Here is a 21,523-nt window from a genome sequence, read left to right on the forward strand (position 1 = left end):
TGTTGAGACAAGAAAATACCTTTAGACGAATGAGCCACTTTTACTCCAAGGAAATATTTTAAATCTCCCAAAATTTTCATCTCAAATTCAGCGGCAAAACTCTTTTCCAGTTTTACCATCAATTCCGAATCATCACCTGTTATCATCATGTCCTCCACATAAATAATTAAAACTGTCACTTTGCCACTTCTCTGTTTTACAAACAACGTGTGGTTGGAGTGACTCTGGTAATATCCATTCCTTCTCATGACTTGAGTAAATCTACCAAACCATACATGAGGCGATTGCTTAAGCCCATAAAGCGACTTTTGCAACCTACACATTCTGGTTTTCCCTCCAACATTATATCCCGGAAGAAAATCCATATGTACTTCTTCTTCCAAATGCCCATGAAAGAAAGCATTTTTTACATCAAACTGTTTCAGTGGCCAATTCAAATTTGCAGCTAATGAAATAAGAACACGTACTATATTCATCTTGGCTACTGGGGAAAAAGTTTCCTGGTAATCAATATCATACGTTTGACTATAACCTTTTGCTACTAACCTTGCTTTATACATGTCTATTGATCTGTCGGCCTGATATTTAATTGTAAAGACCCATTTACACCCAACTGTTTTTTTTCCTTTCAGTAGTTCCATCACTTCCCATGTATCATTCTTATGTAGTGTCATCATCTCTTCATCCATTGCAGCGGCCCATTTAGGATCTTTCAAGGCCTCCTCAACTCGGGTTGGTACTTGGATTGCTTGCACATTATTCACCCATGCTTGGCATTTAGGCGCAAGGTTCTTGCATGACACATAATTTGTTATTGGATACTTTACTTTTCCTTCGGTAGAAAACCTTTCAGGAGGAACACCACGATTTTGCCTTGGTGGCAACTTATATGTACTTGCAACATTATTTGGATTAGTTACATGAGCATCTGTAGTACTTACCTTAGGGATATTCAAAGAAGACACATTGAATGGCACTATCGAGCTAGATAGAGAGATGATGATGTGGGTTCAGCAGATGGTACTTCTTCCCCTGATGTACTTAGTTCGGCAGCAACTAGATGCTGGATTGTTGTAGCTTCCTTAGCAGGACCTTGCCGATGGCCCACACCTGTCTCAGCAGGCAGCAGTTGAAGTCCTGTATCACTCTCGGCAGTTCCTTGCCGAGAGACTGGTGTCTCATTTTTCATCCTTGTCGTTAACACATGCTCCGCCTGAACTACATGTCACATCCTCTGGTACTTCTAACCACCCAAGATAACTATGATCACCACTAGTGTTCTCCCCCTGGTGATCTGAAGGTGATGGGATCGAAGAATAAAAATACTCTGATTAAAAAAAAAAGTAACATCCATAGTCACATACATATGTTAAGTTTCAGGGTGACAGCACTTATACCCTTTCTGTTGGGGGGCAAATCCAACAAAAACGCACCGAAGGGCACATGGATCCAACTTGATACGATGAATCTTGTGGATTTGTTGTTGGATATGTAGTAGCCTTTTAGTTTCTTTTATGGAATTTATGTTTTATTCCTTGACTCTAGCTAGGCTTTACACCTTAGCTAGATAGCCATAGCTTCTTCATATATATATATTTTTGTTTTTCATCCAAGCAGATCAGGAATCCTGCACAATTGCACCTTATGCATTCAAATCCCTAAATTTTGGTACTACTTTTACAAAGAGACAACATCGTGCTTTTCTTGGAATTTGGACAAGGATAGGATGCAATTTAGGTACCGTTTGGTACGTGGGACGGGACGGAACAGAGTGGGACAAGGCGTTCCGTCCCACGTTTGGTGTGCCTAAAACGGGTGGAACGAGCTGTTCCACGGGACGAGTTTTTGGTGAATTTTCGTTCCACCTCACCCCCCTGGAACGACTCGTTCCACATCCGTGGAACACAAAATTATAACCTCTCCGTCTCCTTCTTCTTCCTCCTTGTTTCCATCCGAGGGCATCTTTGCTCCCGCTCCGTTCCGTTCCGTCTTGTCCCGTCTCGTCCCATCCCATTCCGTTCCGTCCCGTCCTGTCTGCATACCAAACGATTGAACCGCTTCACTAAAATACAGTTTCTCACTTTTGCAATATCATGGGAAATTTGAAACTCAAAACTGAACTCGCGTGGATCCTAACTTTTACCCATCCTGTTGCCCCATATACTGGAATATGGGAATCAGCAATTTGTCATTTTGGTGCTGCTTCTGTTTCAAAACACCACCAAGTTGATATATGCATTCTTACATTTTTGAATTGTTGAAAAAAACTGGTGTATTATAGGGCTCAAATTCTGGAGGATCCTCATCCAAAAATAAATATACCTAATGATAACACTAATGAATAGAACATAAATAATGATAGTATGAAGTTTATAAAAAAAAATAATGATAGTATGAATGACATATAGCTATGGGTTTTACTCTTTCTACGCAAACAAACACTTTCTACACTGTTTGTGTATCCCAAGTCATATTGCACACTGTCGATGTCGATAGATGTCAGTTGTAAGTTGTGAGTATCAAAGAACATGTGCTCACTATTTCTTGACATACAAGTAACTTGGTCAATCCGAGTTAATAGTTGACAAAATTATGGAGCCTTATTTGGTTAGATTTAGGAGTCCTTATTTAGTGCAATTAATTATGAAAACCTTAATTAGTTGACAAAGAATTTGTTAAAATTTAGGACTATAATGAAATCCTAATTGATTTGGCATATCCCTTTAATCAATTAATAGGCCAGATTAAAGAGATAAGTGTCTATATATTAGGACATATTAGGAGGTCCCTGCACTCACAACATTATCCTATCTTGTGCTAAAAACCCTATTTGATAGCAAGGACTCTCAGACTCTCAGCTGCTTGAGTGTAGAGGACTCCTTTTGAAACCCTAGCAGCCATGGCTTCTTCTTCCTCCGCTTTGGAAGATAAGTTTATTTCCCCTTAATTGTTTGATTGGTTTATTGTAACTATTTATGTTTTATTTGTGATCCTAGTAACTTGTTTTTCAATTACTTCTTACACCAATAACATTCGAGGGTAAGGATGTTGACTGATGTCAACATATACCGATAACTTTTAAGCAAGCATGCCGACCAATGCCAACATATACCGAGTCGGTTTATCGACATATGGCCATAGCAACACATACAAATATAAAGACATGAGGCTAGCAGCTACCCTACTCAGTACCCATAGAGGCAATTCGTTGAGCAATTAGAAGATAGCTTTCAAGAACATCTCCGATTTTCAAAAGACAACACCTAACCCTTTTATAAAATATTTCTGAGTTTGAAGGATCAGCTGACCCACCTTACCCCCAAGATGGATCCGCCCCTGGTGGCCATATGTTTAAATACTTATCTCAAAAAGAGACAATAGTGTGCTTTTAGTTGGACCTTGGACAGAGATGGGATAGAATATATTTTATTGATGGCAGAAGATCGTCCTCAATAAAAGACAGTTTCCCACTTTTGCATCATCGTGAGAATTGGGAATTCAGCTTGAGGATCATCATATAATTTGTCATTTGGTTGCTGCTTCTGTTTCAAATCAAATAATTGAGGGTCCCTAGTTGATACGTACATCCCCACATTCATGGACTGGTGAAAAAAAAAAAAAAAATAAAAGTATCAAATTGTCAATGGGGCAGAGAAAAAAACTAGGGTTTATGAAGAACACTTTCTCTCATAGTCATATGAAATATGAAAGCTGCAAGACTTGTTTGAGTGTTTGTTATACAAGCAATTTTATTTCCCATCTCAATTTCTTGTAGCACAAACATGCCTACATATGTGTCTCGAAGTCTTTTGCCAAGGTCACCAAAAAGAGGATTTGGAGATGGAGGTCTTGAACTGCTCACCAACTTCCTCGTGGGGAAGATATATTGATTTTTAAACCCAAATTTGAGCACAAAAGTTGGTTAAATCATCATCTACCAATCAAGACCCTATGACAAAGTTTAATTAAGTACTTGATGATTAGTTAAAGGCAGATTATTGTTCTCCTACAATCAAATAAAAATAATAAGATCGAAATAGTATCTATAATATTTTAATAGATAATCAAGGAATTAAGCAAGAAATGCAATTCACTTCTCACAGTTGAAGTTAGGTCATCTAATTATTCACCAATCCTCGTACACAATATACCTATAAATGAAACTTCTTTCTTATTATGTCTCATCTCACAAATTAAAAATGGCAAAGCTGCCTCAAATTCTAGTTTGTGTTCTTCTTGTTCTTGGATTTGCATTGACAAGCTCCGCCACAGTTTACACAGTTGGGGACACCTCCGGCTGGGACATAAGCACTGACCTCAATTCATGGTCCAACAACAAGACATTCAAAGTTGGCGATGCGCTATGTAAGTATACATACATTATCCCATGACTCAGATCGAAACCAAAGAGCTTATTTTCTGTTGAATAACAATACGAGCAATTCTTGAATAACCTCCCCAAAAGGTTAATGCAAATACACGATTTTTTGTTCTACGTCTTCTAGCTATATAAACTCTCGTTTACTTTTGGTCATTGGGAAAACTCTTGTTTACTTTTGTGGTTTTGAGAAAACAAAACTTTGATGAATAACGAACCGATTTCAAGCAAATAATATAAAAATTCATTAGGTAACTTACTTCCGTTTAATTTCTTTTTAATTTTTTGTTTATTTTTACAGCTTTTCAGTACTCATCATCTAACAGTGTGAGTCAAGTGACCAAAGAAAGTTTTGATGTTTGCAACACAACAAAAGTTATAAAGACATATACGGGAGGAAACACAACTGTTACATTGACAAAACCTGGTGACTGGTACTTTGTGAGTGGGAGCAAGCTGTATTGTTTGGGAGGGATGAAGCTCGTAGCAGAAGTAGAAAACAACCAGGCTTATGAGCCGGCCGGTGCGCCAGAGGCAGGAACTGGTTCCGGCCAAGGGGATCTTCCAAACCCTACTACTAAGAGCAACAGTCCCACCTCATCTGCTTTCATCAACTGTGGACCTAATGCCTTTGTGCTGGCCATCTTTGGTCTTATTGCTGTCACGCTATATATGGAAGTGACAATTTGAGATTTTGTATTTGTGATGAAATTATATTGACAATTTGAGTTTTGTATTTGTATTTGTGATGAAATGATATACATATTAGTATATTACATATGAATATATAGCAGGCTAGCAGCTACAGGTTTCGATACATTCTTAAGTTTCCTCTTAATTTCTCAAAGTTTAAAATTTGTTTACGATTAGATTATGATTTACAGCTAAATAATGAAAAATAACTAAGGGAGATTATAGCTAAATCTAAATTTATTACGTACAAATCATGATTATTCATAAAATAAGAGTACATATAACTTATAAGGTCTCGCTGCTGATGAAAGTCGACATGCACAAAGCCAATTTCTGCTTGTTCATTTCCATATCAGGAAAAGAAGAATTTTGAGAGGCAATTGAGATATTAAAGTAACTTTCATTTCTTACAGTCTACGCAAAAGAAACGGGTCAAAATTAACAGTAATTGTTTTATTATCATCTTGTATGTGGCTGTAGCTGTATTAACCACCACAACAACCTGTCATTTTGCTTAAACCAACTTCGGTTACATCAAATGATCAAGGAAAAGCTTTGACTTTTAATGTTCCAACATGTAAGTAATCTATTGATAAATGGTAGAATAAAAAAAGTATAATCAGCTCTGCGTCACTCAATTTTTATTTACTTGGAGCAGATTTTATATAGATTCGATTTACGCTAATACAATGACATAGATACATACTTGAGTATTAAATTTTAATTTTTTTATGAGCTCGTTTGAAAATGCTTTTAAAATGCAAGCGTTTTTTGTGAAAATATTTTTTTTACACAAATTCTTAATAAAAATATAAGTAGATTATTAAAATGTACTTCAAGTGCTTCCTGCAATTCTAAAAAGTACTTTAAGTGCAAATACTTTTGAAACCCAATCAATTTTACTAAAAGTATTTTCAATTATTTTAAAGGTAGTTCCAAATGAGTCGTAGTAGTTGAAATAGTTTTTAATTGTAGCAATATCTTTGTAAGTATTGTGTAGTTCACACCCCAAAAAAATCAGCAATTAATTAGCTTCTATTAATCAAAGTTTAGACCTTTAATATAGATCAATTAATTTAAAAATGTGAAAGTAATGCTCACAAAGGGTGGTCATTTTCGATTCTTATCCTCCCGTGGTCCCACCTGATATGGGTAAATGAGTATTTTATCATGATTATCGGATCAAGTGATCTGTATGTTTTAAATTTCATCCAACGGTTTATAATTATTATAATTTTTAAGAAAACAAAATAATTGGGCTTTTGAATAAAATTTAAAAGATCCTGATCACTTAATACAATGACATTGGTGAAAGAGATCCCGAGAGAGGATCTCTTCTCAAGATAAAGTTAAACTACCCGCCAAGCTCCCAGAAGGCGCGACACAATTCCTAGAAAATAACATACCAAATTAAACCAAATTAATTAAAAAAATACATATAAATTGAAGAAATCTTGTTATTTATTTTCCTGGAAAATAAAATAATATTCATTATCCAAGAGCATGGTGTGTGTATCAGCGTATGGGCATATTCTTTTCTTTTCTTTTTGTTTTTTTTTAATTTTTGGATGAAAATAAAATTATGAAGAAATAAAAAAGATATTCAACAAAAAAAATAAAAATAAAGAAATACTATAATAATATAATAAACAGAAGAAACGTCACGAAAGACGAAACTCCCATTTTAGTCCAGCAGCGACACGTCACACCCAAAAATGCTCAAAACCTTAGCCACCATCTCCACCGCGTCACCACTCATCTCCACCGCCACCACGGCAACCGCCCCCAAATTCTCTCTCTGTAACCCCTTTCTTTCTCTCTCTAAGCTCCGACCCAAACCCGCCTCCAATTTCCCGCAAACCCACCGGACCATCTCCTTCCGGACCCCCCAAATGAACATCCTCAACAAGCTCGGCTTCGGCCCCAAGACCGCCGACTCCAACTCCGAATCCTCCGCCATCGCCCAGGGCCCCGACGATGACGTTCCGGCTCCGGGTCAGCAGTTCGCCCAGTTCGGAGCTGGGTGCTTCTGGGGTGTCGAGCTGGCGTTTCAGCGAGTGCCCGGCGTGACGAAGACGGAGGTTGGGTACAGCCAGGGGTTTCTGCACAATCCGAGTTATGAGGACGTGTGTACCGGCACCACCCAGCACTCGGAGGTCGTGAGAGTGCAGTACGACCCTAAAGAGTGCAGCTTTGAGAGCCTGCTCGATCTTTTCTGGTCCAGGCACGACCCAACCACGCTCAATCGCCAGGTGGGTTGCTCCAAATTTTGATAATTTCGTGTGGGTTGGACCAGTTTTTGTGAAATTTGATTGCTTTGGGTTGATAATCGTCTGTGTTTATTGATGAATTTTGGATAAACTTTGATTGATAAATTTTGGGTTTTCTTTTTCCGCAACTAATAAGATTGTGTATCAGTTTGAGATTGATTTGTTTTGCTACCTGATTTACTGAGGTTTTTGAAGAAATTGAGGTTTGGCTCTCTGTAAGTTACTTATCAATCGCATTCCAATCAGCACATCAAACAAAAGGAGATTTTGATTGACTATTCAACTTCTTGTATTGCTATAGTTAGTCCTACTTTGGTCATTTGTTTAACTGTTGTCAATTTGTTATCATAGTTGAGAAGCTATATCTTTTTAAGCAAGTGACTACTGAGAATTCAAATGTTTGAACGTCGCTGTCTAGATGTTCCTGTTATGAGTACTGCTTTACGTTTAGGCTTTCTTCTATTGTGAAATAGGAGTGAATGTTTTCATAAGAATGTCGACTCTCTGAATACTGTAGTGAAGAATATGATTGGAACTTTGTCTAAGAAGCTCTCTTGCAGTTACTTCAGTCGATGTCCCATTGTTGATTGTTAAAAGCTTTCACTTTAGGAATTTGGCTTCTTTCCTTTTGAATTCATGGTAAGTTAGTAGCATGAGTAAAAATCATGTTTATTAAAAAATCGATGAGCAAATACAATTTTTATGTTTATGTTATGTTCAGTTCGGTATGGTTTCTGTTCGATTGCTGGAATTTTGCTTTGAGTTCATACAGTTACTTGAGGTCGTTTAGATTATTGAGAATAGATGGCATAGACTGGTGTTAAATTGGAAGCCTGTTAGAGGATGAAATTAGGAAGTAGGGTGCACAATTTCCATTTCGGGCAATCGATGAGGTGATCTTGACCTGTTGATAGAATTCTCCTGAACTATTATCTTTCAAGTTTTAACTGCTTACAAGATTTCTGCTAATGGTATAGTCCTCTTCTGTTAAAGAAAGCATCGGGGAACACAAAGGAATAGTAAATAGGTTTATTTTGGATTTTATTAAGAACGTACATGACATAGTATGAGTGGATATCCGACTTGGTTAAGGGCTTAAGGCATAGTCCTGTTGGTCTCTAAGTTCAGTTTCCCCTATCAAAATATTGAAAAAAAGATGCTCTTTTGCTATTAATTCTCTTAACTACTTTCTTTGTAATAGTAAGTTACCAAAATACGTGGCCAGTTCCAGTACTTTGCATGAGGGTTCAAGTTACCAAAGAAGGGAATGATAAAATTAGCAGAACAAGTTCTTGAACAGGACTTCAATGAGTTGCATATAGCAGCGTTGGTCAATGAGATCTCAGTTTCATTATTGAAGATCATTGTATAAGCTAGGATTGACTGGACATTATTATTTGCAGGACTTGGCTTGTTTATGATTCCTTGTTTCACGTTATCAAACTCTTATTCAATTAAACCCAAAATTCGTCTTTGTCTTATTGCATGTCAATATCTTTTGTCGTCTCTCTTATTCACATCCTTAAGCGAATGTTATATTCATATATTCGTCCTAGTTATTCTCGTAAATAAAAATTCTACTATGTGATAATTTTTTATTTTTTTAATAAACGATATTATCTACACTAAGGGAGAAGGGGTGGGCTTAGCCTCACAATGGGCTAGCAATAATGTGGTTCAAATTCGCCTTTGGTGAGAATCGAACCTAAGACCTTTCACTTACAAGTGAAGAGGAATACCACTAGACCGTACTAAGTGGCTACTATGTGATATTTGATTGTTCTTATTTGAGTGTGATCCAAAATATTATATCTGTCTTATGACTCGAGGAACCATAACAGTTATCCATCTATAATGGGCAGGGGGGCGATGTCGGGACACAATACAGATCCGGAATATACTTCTACACACCTGAGCAAGAGAAGGCAGCACGAGAATCTCTGGAACAACACCAGAAGAAATTGAACCGAAAGATTGTCACAGAGATCCTTCCTGCCAAGAAGTTCTACAGAGCGGAGGAGTACCATCAGCAGTACCTTGCAAAAGGGGGACGTTTTGGTTTTGGTCAATCTGCTGAGAAAGGATGCAATGATCCAATCCGATGCTACGGCTAATCTATTTGGTAATGTCTCTAAAGGCAAACCGTACCCGTTATTGTTCATAGATAGATGCTTTTGTCCATATATTTGACGTGTAACCAGCTTCCGCGTACTTTGTCGGGTAAAGTATGGTATGAGTGAGCCTGGATCTATAAGTAATTTGTACTTTTGCGTGTGTTGCCTCATCTACTATTGGCTAAATTTGGAAGTGAAGAGCTGGTGTCTTCACTTTTGTGTTAAGGTTTCTGTCTGGCAATTGGTTTCGTTGATATATGTTATTGGCACTCTTACCTGTTCCAGGTAAGCTTCTTTTTCTTATTAGAAACCAATCCTATGCAATCTTTTCTCGGGAGTCGCACTAATTCAAGCTTGAGTTCCCAATACATGCAGCTTCTACGCAAATGAGTAAAACTTGATTTTGATGGCCTTCATACCCCCGGTGCCTCTCTAGCACTCATCACGTGAGCTAGGTCTCAGTAGCACTCATCAAGTGACCTCACGTGATGAGTGTTGCAGAAACGCGGAGTATGCAAGTTCTTTTTGTTCGAAAAGCTCATTACCGATGTCCCCGCTTTGATAGAGTATGCATGGAATATATGGGTAAGGAATTACCCTAGAATATAAAAGTTCCTTAGGGTAAACGGAGAGAGTTGGTAAGTAGTAACATGCATTACATACCTATATACTTTACAGGTGAGCATGAGCAAACCGAAATGCTGGAAGTCAGGGAGTGGGAGGGCATATATAAGTTGGGTAAGTACGGTGTCGTATTATAAGCTACGTGACTTCCACTCCCTTGCCATAAACAGAGATACAGAAGCAAAGTTGTAAATCTAGAGAGAGAAATAGGTGTCAGTTCAGTAATTAAGTAATTAGCTAGAACAGTAATTAATCAGATGTTAAATCTCAATTAATTGTGTATTAAGTAGGTATTAGATTATGTGTGTTTTGTATTTGGATTAGGTGGTTGGCTCTGGATCACACATGAGAACACAACCAACACATGGGAGGTGAAGACTGAAGGGGACATATGCTTGCCTTGCGTCCCATGTATATCTACAGTTTGCCCATTTATGAGTCCCCAATGCGAAAGATTTACCTAGAACAAGTTCATCGTTTTATGGCATTCTGAACTATTAGTAAAAAGTCATGCATAAACTCTCTCCACATGACATTTTAGTAGTGATTTGTAATGCCACGATGGTGGTGAAACTGTTACATGAAAATCTCTCTCTTTCCTAGTCAATCTAGTTCATGATTTTTCATTTAATAAATGATAGAACATTGTGTAAAGCTCATATACTTTTTTATTCTGCATGTGATCGTCAATACCAAAATCAAAAATCAAAAAATAAAATAGTTCCTTCCAATACCTATTCTAGATAAGTAAACATAGGACGGTCCTGAGATTTTGAGAGCCTTGTGCGAGACTCAAATGGAGGCTCTTATAAGGTCGAAATTTTTTGTTGCTATTATATTTTTATATATTTTTTATTGTGTATAAATTGATATAGCACAAAAGAATATACATAAAATAAAGCATGGTGTGGTGGCTAGGTACAGAAATAAGAAGTACGAGAACACTTGCGCTATCGCTAAGAGCTTAATATAGTTAATTAGTGCACCTTTAAATATATATAATTTATATACAGATAAAATAAAACCATAAATCGAAGGCTCCTCTCGAACTAGGAGCTCTGTGTGGTAGCACCACCACTTGCATACCCTCAGAATCGGCTGTAAAGATGAGATAAAAATCAAAACTGAGAATCAAACATTTAGAATAAGGAAACGTGAGAGCACGGTCAATGCAGATAGGATAACACAGATGAGTGAGCTAGCAAGCAAGTGCCAGCAGTATGCTTAGGAGCACGAGAGCATATTTGACCAAAATATTTGCTGTAATATCACCTACACTTTCTTCTTTATTCAACAAACTAATATTTCACATCACTAAATCATCAGATCATGCTCCATCGTGCATATAGTTGGACTGGGTCTACAGAGAAAGCAACAAGCTGATTAATTAGCTGCAATAATCAGTAGTTTGCCGGTTAATTATTACTTATTATTACCCCGATTTATTAACCCTAACCAACAAAACCAACATTTCAGTCATCCTGTAGCCGGTTTAATGATTGTGAACAATATTAGGACTATTTTTTCTTAAAGTTTTTTATTTTGGTTGAATTTTTAAAGTTCAATATGTACAGAAAACTTCAGACGACTGTCATTTTTTTAAAACTTATTCGGTACTATATTTCAGACGCGAATCATGCCATGACATATACTGCCATCAGAGAGGCCATAGAGACTTTTGTGTACTGCCAAGTGCCAATTCAAGAAACAAAGCTGTCAACCAAGGAAATAAATAGCTGTTTTAAAATTTTAATTCTATTAGAAAAGGGAACCGTAATTCATACAAGAAACAAAGCTGTCAAGCAAGAAAAAACCAGCAGAGAGAGAGAGAGGCGACTCACGGTCTGATACTCCGATCTGATATGTTGCAAATAGCCAAAAGGTGAATAAGTTAGCTAGGATTTTACTTACTGCAAATCACACTTTTAATTATATGAGGGACAAGATTAATTTTGTAATATAATATATATATATATAGTGTATATGTATATATGTGTGTATATATATATATGTATATATATTGTTTGCTTGGCAAGGAAAGCTGGCAATGTGGGTGACGTGATGATTAAAAGTTCATACCAATTAACAACAGTGGAAAAGAAAGTCCTATTCTGAAATTATTGCAGCAGGAATTTCATAGGAAGTTGGTCTGTGTCTTCACCTTTACTTCTTGGATTTGGTTCAGAAATAAAGGGATTACTATATATAGTTTTACACTCACTTACGAAGAAATTTTTCAGTATACCGAAAACACGGCTTGATATTCTAAAAAATACTGCAAAAGGATCATTAGGTACATTAATGATTTTGTGAGCTAACAATTTTCATTTTCTCTAAAACTTGATTTTGGAACAAACATTTTTCCTTTTTAAAATTTGTGTATTTTCTTTCTATTTAAAATTTGTTTAGTTTCATATTGTCCTTTTTCTCTAAGGATTCGGTTTTATTTTTCCTAATAGAATTGTTATTCCTTGAATCTTTCTCTAAACCAAAGTTAATTAGGAAAATGTAGCCCTTCATACAAGTAACACATAGCAAAATAAAAAATAAAATAATATCAGTAAGGAAAGCCTATATATACGAAGCAGCCAACAGAAAAAAAAAAACAGAAAAGAAAAGAAACCAACAGAAACAAAAAAAAAACAAAAACAGAGCAAATTAAACGCATCAATGGCTGAGCAGCTCGAGACGTCGACGACGAGCCCAGAATCCATGCCAAGAATAATAGCCTTCATGTCCTCCGTCCTCGAGCGGGTTTCCAACTCCAATGACCTGAACCGGCGGTTAGAGCCGACGCAGAAGCTGTCGGTCTTCCACTCCCTGACCACGCCCACCATTTCAATCCACAGCTACCTGCAGAGGATCTTCAAGTACGCCGACTGCAGCCCATCTTGCTTCGTCGTCGCCTACGTATATCTTGACCGTTTCACCCAGATGCAGCCATTGCTGCCCATTGATTCTTTCAGCGTTCACCGCTTGCTCATCACCAGCGTCTTGGTCTCTGCAAAGTTCATGGACGACATGTAAGCTTTCTTTTCTTTTTCCTTTTTTTTTCGATTTCTAGATTTGGGTTGTTTTCTTTTGCTCTGATTCGTTCAAAGATTGTCTTTTTGGTGAGCTTTTCAGATTTCTAATTCTGGGTTTTGTCTAGTTAATCAGATGGGTTAAATAAACTAGCTCAATTTTTTGTGGGCAATGCTAATTTGTTTACTTGTTGAACTGGGTTTTATTTACTTAACAAGGGCTAGTTCATCTAGCTCAAATTAATCAAGTTTTTACTAATTTCTTTACTTGTTGAACTGGGTTTTGTTATTTGTGTTTCAAGATTCAAACTTTTTAAACCTGAAATTTGTTGAATTAATACTCTTATGATCTCTCTGTTTTTACATAATTTTTTTCTTCTAGATATGGTTCTTTAGGAAATTGCATCTCAATATTTTAAGTAGAAAATTAAAGTGTATTTTGGTGGAAAATTGGGTAAGTTTGTGATCACAGTTCTGTATTCTCTTGTTCTTCTTAATTCTGTCACATAATTACAAAATTAGGTTCATAATTAGTAATGGCATCGCCGTTTGGAAGCAACCACCTTCAAAAAGGAGGACAGCAATGGCCATGTGAATGCCTCCCGTCTTTTATGTGGTGTTGCTGTCCATGCCTGTAATTTTTCGGTTACGTCGTCGTTCTAGTATTACACGTGAATTAGTAAGATTATCCGACGGTGTGCATGTTTTCTCATCGCAAAACTCACGAGAAAAAGCGTCAGCTGGCATCATTATCGATGCTAACGACATCTCAATCAAAGGCCATGTTGATGTTTGTATAGTTTGCCAAAAGTTAACAAAATCCACCTGTTTTTGCTTCTCATCAGAGCCATATATGATGCCTTAAGTTATAAGGTAATCTTTGGTCCTATACAAACCCAGATAGTGGTCCAATATAACAGTAATAAGAGTAATGCTAGGGAGATTAAATTTGAAGATGAGCACGTCTTTCAACGTTCAAGTAATAAACCAAATAATGTGTCACCAATAGAAATGAGCACATCTTTCAACGTTTAAGTAATAAACCAATTATCAACTTCTATATCATTTGATTTCCAAAATTTAGTCTCCAGATTGAGTCTCCCTAGCTCTAATTAATCACTACAATTATTCAAAATATTTGGTTAGAACTTAGAAAATATAACTAATTAATCTTATCTACATTTGCTTCTTGCAGTTACTACAACAATGCATTTTATGCCAGAGTTGGAGGGATCAGCACGCAAGAGATGAACCTTCTTGAGGTGGACTTCTTGTTCGGATTAAGGTTCAAAATGAACGTGATGCCGGCGACGTATTACACCTACTGCACTTACCTTCAGAGAGAAATGCTGCTGCAATATCCTCTACAATTTGCAGATTCTCCTGTGGATTTGGCAAGACGTTTGAAGCTTCACTGCTCCTTTGATGAAGATGAATCCACCCATCAAAAGCAGCTTGCTGTTTAAGCACTTTTTGGTGTTGGAAAAGTTTCGGGACAATGTATGTGGGTTTCTTCTGCATTTGGTTTAATGCAACATATATAGGTTGTTTTTTGAAGTTTTGGGCCATATGGGCTCAAAGCCCCATTGGAGTTTTTGGGTGTGTATACTTGAATGGCCTATATGGTGTCAGCAGAAGCAACAAGTTAAAAGCTTTTCTTACTTAGAGCCCAATTCATGCTCTTCTAAATTTGTGTAAGGTGCCCAACTCATGCTCGTTTAGAATCTGTTTGATAATTCTTTCGTTTTTAATCTTTCTATTATTATTTATGCTCTTGTTAACTTGTACAAGTACTAATTGTGGAGATTTTTGTGACATAAGACGACATGATCTCTTTTAAGATGATTTGATTTCTCATAAAATTGCTCATTGTTCTAGATCCATAGAAGCTTAAAAAAAGAGGATCAATCCATCTGCACATATGAGTGACAGGGGCCATCTTTAGATAACCTAACAGGCTTCAATCTCATACAAGTCATCTACGTTTTTTTCCCACCCACCACCCTGATCCTAACAAGCACTGTTATGTAAAAGAAGATTTAACACGAAGTATATGAAAAATAAATGAGTCAAACTTGAAACGTTCTTTCAATATTGAGAAGAGAAATATCAATATATTGAAATAACGATGATTAGGGTTGTGATGCAAACGTTTTACAAACTCACGTTGTTATCTGCTAAATTAAAACCATAAGCCAGAGAGAGATGGCAACACATCAAACGATAAACTACTACACGAAATAATAAATATACAAGCAATGCTAATATTATTTGTCAAAGTCGCGTAAAATTTATTAAAAGCTTATATGCATGTATCTCTAGCAAGTTACATAATATGCTTATCATATAGTACACACTTCAAACTGGCCTGGGGTTCATGAAACCCTAACTCTCAGCCAATTATCTCATCAGCCGTGGTTGTTTGTCCCTCCACCGCCACCAGCCCCACCACCACCGCCCGAACTTCCATAACCACCCCCTGACCCATAGCTGCCACCATGAGCTCCGCCACCCCCAGACCCATAGCCTCCGCCATGAGCTCCACCACCCCCGGACCCATAGCCTGACCCAGAGCCATGTCCACCCCCAGAACCAAACCCATAACCGTACCCCCTACCAAATCCAGTTGGTGACCTCCCGGATCCCGACCCATAACCCGATCCCCCACTCGGGGTCGCACTCCACCCCCAATTATATCCCCAGTTCGGCCCGTGTGCCGAACCGCTACCGCTACTTGGGGTCTCCTCGTTCTTCCTTGAGGACATTTCCCTAGAACAAGAAGCAGCAGCGATCAAAAGAAAAAGGAAGAGCGTGAAGTGAAAAAAGTTGAGCTGCATTTTAGGTTAGGTTGTGTGAATTCTGGTGTATTATGTGAGATAGGTTTTTCTGCATGCAGATAAGTGGGTATTTATAATGGAGTTTGATGTGATGTGCACAATGGCACGCACTTGCACTCCCGTGACATTATTTAACACTCGATTTCAAATAAGTCAGACAATTATGTGGCTCCAAGGTCGGCATATGGGATAATTTTACCCATCAAAAAAGCACTACAAGGACAGATTATAATTCCCACCACCGCATTTCCAATGAATAACCCTACAACTGATTCAAGGAGGCAGAAATAATTCGGTAGCTGTTGTTCAAGTTGATCATGCACTATCATGTTACAAAGACAACATGTGTGATGATCATCATAGTGGAGTACCCTTTCGGTTTCTCGTGAAATAGAAAAATGTAAGAGTAGAGATAATAAAAATATTTCGACACATAAAATTGACTTGTTGACACATTCTTTCATAAGTGTATCTGTATTATTGTATGTTATGCTCATATGTATTAGAGAATATATTAAGTTCAATGAGTATATCAGTTTTATGTTGGAAAATGGGTATACCTGGCTACGTAAGCTTGCAAACCAACAACACCATTGATATTCATACCATATTTTTATATCACATTTCTATACCACCTTAGATGACATCTGATGTGGACAGCCACATCATTTGAAAATTTGCAAAGCCTAACGAAATGAAGGAGAAAGACTCCTCGTATACCATAATTATCATTTAATTAACTAGTTTTTCTTAATTATTAGTTTATTAAATAATGAACTAAATTTCAAAATCTGATTAATTCAAATGATGTGGCTGTTCACATCAAATGCCACCTAAGGTGGTATAAGAATGTGGTACAAAAACATGGTATGAATAGCATTACTCTTTAAAAAATTTCGTCTAGCGCCACTTAGGCCTTGCCTAGGCGTTAAGCGGCTGATCATTATCCGGATTAATCCCTATGTGTTTGAAAATTAAGAAAGAACTCATAGACATGTCTAGGTGTTTGCCTAGATCTGCCTAGGTGCATGCCTAGCTCACCTAAGCCTTCACCTAAACCCCTAGGGACTAGGTAGATCCTTGCTCGCAATCTGACTAGCGTTTAACGTTTTTTAGAACCTTTATAACAATTATTGCAATTTGCTTTAAGTTGAGAGAAGCTAAAGGGACATTTGGCCTCTCTTCTTATTTATGGTGGAGTAGTGGCTCCCATGCCACATCTAACTCTATCTAACCTCCACCTTCTGAGGTTTGAGTCATTTGGATGAAGTTAAAGATTCAACTCGTCCGGATCCTTCTCAAAGAGAGTGTCTTAATCATGACACGTGCACGTCAGATCAATGGTTCTAATGAGAATCTGAGGGTGCACTACACTGAAAATATCCTTAGGCTATACAGTAACGCGTACAATTATTGGACCACATTCAACTTTGTTTGGAGAATCTGGGAAAAAAGGATTGCAGCAAATGTTAAACTCAATGAGGAAATTAGATATATAATTGGAAGTATGAGATTTTCCTGGATGTTTCAGAATATCAAATACTTCAGGTTTTTTATTCATTCGATCTTTGATCAAAATAAACACAAAATTTAAGATCAGATGGTTAAAAGTTCAAAATATCTCATACTTTAGACTATCATAATTATATATATATATATAGACAATCGGAAAAAATGTGTTACCCGATAGGTTGGATTTGTCTGGAATGTAGAGAGCAATGCTAGTGCATGCGCCAGAAATCTGCGCATGCTAAAGCTCGTATTAGGGTTTAGTTGGCTATACAGGTTACTGTGGGGACGTCCCCACTGTGCCGCATTCGTCAAGGACCAAATGGGCCTAGTGATCCACATACCGCACCATAAGCACAGTTAATACTTTTCATTTCTTTGCACTACAGATACACCGTGACGTGATGTTACTGAACATTTGTCTTGTATACATAAATATCAATTTCATAACTCTATTTCACTGAAATATTAAACATTAATTTCATCCACTTATGTTACATCATTGAATGTGAATTAGTAGAACAATATGGCAAGTTTCAACAAATAGCTTAAGCGACTGTCAACTTTGGGCCACCGTAAAACGGACACATCCATAAGTGCAAGTATCTCCAGAATGATGGTACAAATATATGATAAAAGTAGCATTTTTAATTCAAAACATAGTGGAGATTGAGCAATTTTTCTCTGATGCACATTCCCACTTCAAGAGAAGACACAATTGATAGTAGCCCAAAAGAAGAATCATTGAGAAGTTGATGGCCTCGAAGCCCAGTCCAAGAGAAGGGCTTGGGTGAAACGGGTGTCGTCCCAGACTCTCAATCCAATAAGAAATCCAGCAATTTCATGAGACAGGTAATGCTAGGGAAAATAAATTTATAAACATATGAAAGTTAATGATTGATTTATTACGTACTCATTTTTATTCATGACACATTTAATTTTCAAATTTAATCTCTCTAACATTTTTTTACGAGACACATGCACGCATGTTACAGTGCCACTAATAAGTGACGTCACATTAGTTGTTTAACTATGTAATAAATTTTCTTCCTTGCATTCATGCCTTCGGTAAACCATTAGCATGAAAGGAATTGGATCCTCTCTTGAGTCCAAGGAGAGGATCCTCTTGATCAAGGATCTTAGATCGATGAATTTTTATCCAACGATTATAATGATTACAACTTTAAAGTTATAAAAAGAGAATTCTTTTAAAGTTATAATAATTATAGTCGTTAGAAGAAAATCCAACGGTCCAAGATCATTGGTCAAGAAGATCCTAGGATCCAATTCCAGCATGAAAGTCTCTACAAAAAAGCAAATAAAGTCGGTTCTATGAATCTTCAAACACAATTGAACCTGATTTTATATCAAGTTTTTCGTTAGTTCCAAGCACTCTACATCTTTTCTTAAAATCTCCTTTCATATCTTCCGTCGCAATTTCTAACTAAAGCATGTAAGTCTCAGTTTCAAAATTTTTATTTTTTTATTTGAACAAATCATATTATCTACACTAAAATAAGAAGATAAACTTAATCTCAGATTAATAATAATATAATTCAAATTCGTATTTAACAAAAACAAACTTAGAATTTATCACTTATAAATAAAAAAGAATACCGTACTAAGTGGCCAGTTTCAAAAATTTTATTATTCCATCAATTTTTGCAGCAATCAAACTAACGGATAGATTTCACTGTCATAAGATGCGACCCTGACATCTAACGGTCCACAATACACAAAATTCAAAATCAAAACAATATCCAATTATTTGGAGATAGCCTTCTGCATTAGTATGGTAAAAAAAAGGAAATAAATGTCAAATATTTTGTATTTTGTTTTAAAATTGATTAAGCTTGTCATATAAGTTTAAATCGTAAACAAACAAACAAACAAACGAAAGAATTTAAAATTGGAAGTTAATGAAAAGCCTACAATACTGTTTATTTTAACGAAAAACCACATTTTTACACTAAAAACTTAATCCTAATACTATTCACTTCACATTTAATTTTATCCTTATCGTTAAAACCTAAAATTTCCAAATGATAAGTTTTCTTATAAAATTTTCTTCAAGTTTTAAATAACAAATCATCATCAGAATGGAAAGCTGTTCTCATCCACAGCAAGATCATTGCTGTGTAGGAAGGTGTCCTAAGATTATTCCATTTTTCATCACCTGACGAATTTTTATTTATAAACCATCAAAACAATCACAAATATAATATAAACCAATCTAAATTAATAATTCAGATTCAGAAGTATATCAGCTAGCATCACTCGATAACAAATATCTCAGATCAAGTGTTGGATAATTTGATTGCTTCATCCCAATCCATCATTCCCACAACTAAATTCAAAATTATTATAAATAAATAAAAAGATCAAAACTTTGATTAAAAAAAAAAGAAAAAATAATAATTAAGGTGGGAAAAAGGGGAGAAATACTCAGTGGTGGCTGATAATTATTAGGTTCGATTCTGCCGGCAAGTTTCCTCAACATTAATCAGAAGAGGGAGCTTGGTATCCTCATAGCAGTCCCCCTTTCCTTCACTTTCCCACCAGAATTAAATTAAATTAAAAAACAATTGAAAACAAATTAAATACAAATAAAAACCAACCAAATCATAAAATTTCTGGTAAATAAAATAGAGAAAAAAAAAAAAAATGAGAAAGAGAAGGCTCAGTTCAGCGGGGTTGTCGACACGCAAACCTTCTCTTGAAAAGAGAAGGCCTACAATCCGGTCTGTTGAGCTTGAATTTCATTGGGTCATCACCGCCAATCTCTTTCTCTCTCTCATAAACTTTTGCTACCATAAATTGGATTTCTGCTAAAAAAAATGGCGCTGGAGGCGTTGCTGGGTTGACTGGAAAGCGGGCGTTCGCCATCGTTTTATAGGGAAAGAGAGGGCTAGGGTTTTGAGGGAAACACGGGGATTTCAACGGGCCTATATTATCAGCCTAATCGAACAGTTATCGTTTTGAAAAACAAATGGGCTTTAATGGGCCACTATTTCTTTCCCAGACTTTTATGTTTCGGTAATATGTTTTTCCAACTTTTTGATCAAGTAAAAAAATTTAATAGATTTGTTTCCAAATAATGTCAAAAATTACGTAATGTGCTGAATATAATGTTTGCATCCCTTTTAAGAACTTTTAAACCTCTTGGATTGGCACAGTTTTATAGTGTGACCTCAATCTTTTTCCAGTTTGGCTCCTTGCACTTGATTACTAAAAGGTCGAGTCTGATTTACAATCACTCAAACTATTTGGTTGGAAATACAAGCCCAACAAGAAAAAGTAAATACAACACAAAGCCCAAAAGGCATGGCTGAAAAACAACATAAAGGCTAAAATTAAAGAGGAAACCAGCAACCATCACCAAATTTGATGCGCCTCCATCGGAAGGCCACCACCACCAAAAAACGAACCACAAGAGCAACTGGATCAACGACACTCACTGCGCTGGTGGCTCGCTCACCCCTATTTTTCGTTGATCCAGTTGTTCTCTGTGGTTCGTTTTTTGGTGGTGATGGCCTTCCGATGGAGGCACGTCAGATTTGGTGGTGGCTGTTGGTTTCCTCTTTAATTTTAGGGTTTCTGTTGTTTTTCAGCTATGCCCTTTGGGCTTTGTGTTGTGTTTACTTTTTTTTGCTAGGCTTGTATTTCGGTTGTGTGATGCCCCTTGGGCTCTATTTTACTTGTACCAGTCTCTTTGTTTAATGAAAAAGAAACTTAGTTTGTCCAAAAAAAAAAGTATATATATATATATTTGGTTGGTATTCATACTTTACCCCTTTTTTATACTTTCTATTTCTTTACTGAAATAACATGTAACTTTGTTAATTAAACACATAAACTCATGCATTCAAAGTTCCGCGTTCGATTCATTCCTCTCAATATTCCTATTTCATTGCACTACCAAATTCACAAAGTAACTTTATTACGAGTAAATGCTAAGCAACTATAGTTTCTAAGGATAATGTTAGGGAGACTAAATTTACAAATTAAATGATATGTCATCAATATGAATAAGCACAAGTATATCAAAGCTTAAGTCATACTTCAATCATCAACT

At 36.5% G+C, this 21,523-nt stretch overlaps 3 protein-coding genes and 4 non-coding genes across 7 annotated transcripts; 3 read left to right on the plus strand and 4 right to left on the minus strand.

The window, feature by feature from the left end:
• The first annotated feature begins 4,199 nt into the window (after positions 1-4,199).
• On the plus strand, positions 4,200-5,171 carry LOC137720903 (mavicyanin-like). The gene is made up of 2 exons (XM_068460024.1): positions 4,200-4,365; positions 4,680-5,171. The coding sequence occupies exons 1-2, from the start codon at positions 4,200-4,202 to the stop codon at positions 5,066-5,068; spliced, it is 555 nt and encodes a 184-aa protein (XP_068316125.1). The 3' UTR covers positions 5,069-5,171.
• Positions 5,172-6,742: 1,571 nt separating this feature from the next.
• Positions 6,743-9,758, plus strand: LOC137720904 (peptide methionine sulfoxide reductase A1-like). The gene is made up of 2 exons (XM_068460025.1): positions 6,743-7,323; positions 9,204-9,758. Exons 1-2 carry the CDS (start codon positions 6,787-6,789, stop codon positions 9,453-9,455), a joined length of 789 nt encoding a protein of 262 aa, XP_068316126.1. The 5' UTR covers positions 6,743-6,786; the 3' UTR covers positions 9,456-9,758.
• Positions 9,759-12,719: 2,961 nt separating this feature from the next.
• LOC137721575 (cyclin-U4-1-like) lies at positions 12,720-14,851 on the plus strand. Its single transcript, XM_068460668.1, has 2 exons — positions 12,720-13,102; positions 14,298-14,851. The coding sequence occupies exons 1-2, from the start codon at positions 12,750-12,752 to the stop codon at positions 14,566-14,568; spliced, it is 624 nt and encodes a 207-aa protein (XP_068316769.1). The 5' UTR covers positions 12,720-12,749; the 3' UTR covers positions 14,569-14,851.
• Positions 14,852-19,535: 4,684 nt separating this feature from the next.
• On the minus strand, positions 19,536-19,632 carry LOC137721620 (small nucleolar RNA snoR31/Z110/Z27). Its single transcript, XR_011066690.1, has one exon. It is a non-coding gene; the product is annotated as a small nucleolar RNA snoR31/Z110/Z27 (small nucleolar RNA).
• A 62-nt stretch (positions 19,633-19,694) lies between these two features.
• Positions 19,695-19,783, minus strand: LOC137721622 (small nucleolar RNA snoR31). The gene has a single exon (XR_011066692.1). It is a non-coding gene; the product is annotated as a small nucleolar RNA snoR31 (small nucleolar RNA).
• Positions 19,784-19,889: 106 nt separating this feature from the next.
• Positions 19,890-19,988, minus strand: LOC137721593 (small nucleolar RNA R30/Z108). Its single transcript, XR_011066665.1, has one exon. It is a non-coding gene; the product is annotated as a small nucleolar RNA R30/Z108 (small nucleolar RNA).
• Positions 19,989-20,122: 134 nt separating this feature from the next.
• Positions 20,123-20,230, minus strand: LOC137721621 (small nucleolar RNA Z107/R87). Its single transcript, XR_011066691.1, has one exon. It is a non-coding gene; the product is annotated as a small nucleolar RNA Z107/R87 (small nucleolar RNA).
• Positions 20,231-21,523: the final 1,293 nt, after the last annotated feature.

This window comes from Pyrus communis, chromosome 16 (genome assembly GCF_963583255.1).
Source record: "Pyrus communis chromosome 16, drPyrComm1.1, whole genome shotgun sequence".
NCBI lineage: Eukaryota > Viridiplantae > Streptophyta > Magnoliopsida > Rosales > Rosaceae > Pyrus > Pyrus communis.

What these genes read in the sequence shown, in the direction of transcription:
- LOC137720903 (XM_068460024.1), top strand. Translation starts at nt 4,200, where the DNA reads ATGGCAAAGCTGCCTCAAATTCTAGTTTGTGTTCTTCTTGTTCTTGGA. An exon ending in CAAAGTTGGCGATGCGCTAT is followed by an intron (nt 4,366 to 4,679) that starts GTAAGTATACAT and finishes TTATTTTTACAG; the next exon opens with CTTTTCAGTACTCATCATCT.
- LOC137720904 (XM_068460025.1), top strand. Translation starts at nt 6,787, where the DNA reads ATGCTCAAAACCTTAGCCACCATCTCCACCGCGTCACCACTCATCTCC. An exon ending in CAACCACGCTCAATCGCCAG is followed by an intron (nt 7,324 to 9,203) that starts GTGGGTTGCTCC and finishes TATAATGGGCAG; the next exon opens with GGGGGCGATGTCGGGACACA.
- LOC137721575 (XM_068460668.1), top strand. Translation starts at nt 12,750, where the DNA reads ATGGCTGAGCAGCTCGAGACGTCGACGACGAGCCCAGAATCCATGCCA. An exon ending in GCAAAGTTCATGGACGACAT is followed by an intron (nt 13,103 to 14,297) that starts GTAAGCTTTCTT and finishes TGCTTCTTGCAG; the next exon opens with TTACTACAACAATGCATTTT.